The 3,094-nt window shown below is 38.3% G+C and overlaps 1 protein-coding gene across 1 annotated transcript; it reads left to right on the plus strand.

Annotated features, from left to right (window-relative positions):
• Positions 1–888: 888 nt before the first annotated feature.
• Positions 889–1,542, plus strand: LOC109863277. Its single transcript, XM_020443513.1, has one exon. The coding sequence runs from the start codon at positions 889–891 to the stop codon at positions 1,540–1,542; it is 654 nt and encodes a 217-aa protein (XP_020299102.1).
• The last annotated feature ends 1,552 nt before the right edge of the window (positions 1,543–3,094 follow it).

Here is a 3,094-nt window from a genome sequence, read left to right on the forward strand (position 1 = left end):
GAGAGAGAGAGAGAGAGAGAGAGAGAGAGAGAGAGAGAGAGAGTAAGAGAGATTCGTATCGTTGCCCAGCGTGAAATTACAGATTACGAGTTTCTTTTGCTCTCTCTCTCTCTCTCTCTCTCTCTCTTTCTCTTTCTATCTCTCTCTCTCTCTCTCTCTCTCTCTTTCTCTGTCGCTTTCTCTCGTGCTCTCTCTCGTACTATCTTCCGATCTTTCTTGCACTTTCTTTCTCGCTCTCTTTTGATCTCTTCTCGTTTTTGCGAGAGAGCGAAAGAGCAAATAAAAGAGAGAATGAGATTTGTACACACACACACACACATTCTCTCTCTCTCTCTCTTTCTCTCTCTCTCTCTCTCTTCTGATATCTTTCTGGATCTTCAGACTGGTTACAGGCATTCCGTAATTTTTGGAGACTTTAATGTGGACATGTCCGTGGTTAGCTATGAAAGCAGTAAATTGTCGCAGTTCATTGAGTCATCTGGCTTGTATTTGGTTCCTTACCAAAAAACTCATCATCTGAAAAACTCAAGTTCTTTTCTTGACTTATGTATCGTAGATGACTCTGAGAAGGTTGCAGGGTATGGTCAACACAGTGTGTCTTTCTTGTCGGCCCATGATCTGGTCTACATATATTACAAAATTGGAGTAGAGCGTGGATGTCGTAGAGAGGTTCTTTGCCGCGACTTCAGAAATTTTAAGGAAGCTGAATTTTATTCGGACCTACAAGCCAAAGACTGGGAGCAACTAAGAATTTCAGATTCCATAGATGAAAAAGTAGACATGCTGAATGACTATATATTGCAATGTTTAAATAAGCATGCACCTGTACAGCAAAGAACTTTTAAAAATTTTCCTGCGCCGTAGCTGACTGGGGACATTAAAGCCGCAATGAGAAGCAGAGATAGAGTGCGCAGAAGATGGCGGAGGACTGGAAATAATGATGACTATGCTGCCTTCAAGAAGCTGAGAAATCAAGTGCAAGATCAGGTTCGAGCTGCTAAAGCACGCTATTATCTTCGGATATTTGATTCGGCGCAGAATCCAAACACTGTGTGGAGTCACTTGAAACATCTAGGGCTTGTAAAGACCAAAGATATCGGCAGGCGGCTAGTGTACTCGGTTGAGGAGTTAAACAACTTTTTCGTGCAAGTTGCTGGAACCACTAGTACTGATGTACCATATGTGTTTCAGATAAATGATTTTGATGACAGCAGATTTTATTGGAAGTATATCTCTCCGCAAGCAATACAAAAGACAGTGTCTAGAATAAAGACCAATGCCACAGGATGCTACGGAATCTCTTTGAAAATGTTTCATCTAACAATGTTGTACATTATGCCTGTTATGGAACATATTTTTGATTTTTCTTTATCTCATGGCATCTTTCCAAATATATGGAAGAAGGCAGTAGTATGTCCTATACCAAAGATCAGCACTCCGACAGCTTTACAGCACTATCGGCCAATTGCTATCCTTCCTGTGATGTCAAAAATTTTGGAGCGAATAGTATGTGATCAGATACAGGAATTTTTGGAAGAATGATCTTTTTAATCCCTACCAATCGGCGTATAGAAAAGGTCGTTCTACACAAACTGGCATTATAAGGGTACTTGATGACATGAGGCTAGCGGCGGATAAGAGAATGGTTATTGTTTCTGTCTTATTTGATCTGTCTAAGGCATTTGACAGAGTTCATCATCCAACACTTTTGAGGAAGCTAGAAGATAACAAATTTTCCACTTTGCCACTTCGTTGGATTGCTTCGTATTTGGAAGGTAGACAGCAGGTAACTAAGGATCCAGTTGATCCAGTTTGATCGCGTTATCTCCTCTTCTGCTGTTGTCGACACTGGTGTCCCGCAGGGCTCTGTTTTAGGACCATTACTTTTTATTCTTTATATTTCTGATTTCTCTGAAGTCCTCTCTCATTGCAAATACAGCTTTTACGCTGATGATTTGTTGATCTACTTGCATTGTGAACCTCGTGCACTGCGGGATGGCATTGCTTGCGTTAACAGTGAAATTTGCAAAATAAGTTCATGGGCAACGCTAAATAAACTTCTTTTAAACCGTGAAAAAACGCAGGCCATTATTACTGGCTCTAGTAGATATATAAATGCCATTGACTTTGCGACTTTGCCTAATATTGTGGTGGATGATGTTGTCATACAATATTCGTCTGCTGTTAAATATTTAGGAATAACTATTGCTAGTGCGCTCTCATGGGACAAGCATGTCAACAATACAACGAACAAAATTAGAAGAACTTTGTATGAACTAAAGCTGTGTAAAAATCTAATGCCGCAAACTCTGAAACAATCGCTGGTAATGAGTCTCATATATCCGCACTTGGACTATTGCTGTAATGCGCTAACGGACATTTCAGTCAGTCACAATTTAAGACTGCACAGAGCAATTAATACATGCATAAGATTTATCTTTGGCATTAGAAGAGATGAGCGCAGAACACCATATTATAATTCTCTTAAATGGTTAAAATCAAACTACAAAAGAATTTATTTTGTTGGATGTCTGACTTACTGCATTCTATCGACGCAGTGCCCTCGAACTTTGTTTGATAATTTTCAAATGAGGAATACCATCTCTAATAAACGGACCAGAGCAGATAATGATCTGCTTGTCGTACCGTATTGTCGAACCAAGATCTACAAACGGTCTTTCACATGTACTGCGGTAGACACATGGAATAGTTTACCATTGCATATTCGGACAGCTGACACAGTAAGCAATTTTAAAGATAAACTCTATGCTTACTTGTTGGAGCGCGCGCGTAAAAACTGAGCTGTAGTTACATTTGCGCTTATCTTTTTTTTTCTTAACTTTTTTTCTTAATTAAATATTTTTCTTTTTCTTTGGTATTTTCTTTTATATTTTATATTTTATTTTCTTTTATTTTCTTTATATATTTTATATTTATGAATCTTTATGTTTATTTTTTGTTTGTGTACATATTAGGAGTATAAATAAGTTTCCGTTGTTTGACAAAAGATGGTCTCAATAGTATGTTATTGTTAAAATTGTCAGCTGTAAAACGTCATATCGTAGGATTGGACATCTGCTAACAACATAACCTT

This window comes from Pseudomyrmex gracilis, unplaced genomic scaffold (assembly GCF_002006095.1).
Source record: "Pseudomyrmex gracilis isolate BER0280 unplaced genomic scaffold, ASM200609v1 scaffold_3970, whole genome shotgun sequence".
Classification (NCBI taxonomy): Eukaryota; Metazoa; Arthropoda; class Insecta; order Hymenoptera; family Formicidae; genus Pseudomyrmex; species Pseudomyrmex gracilis.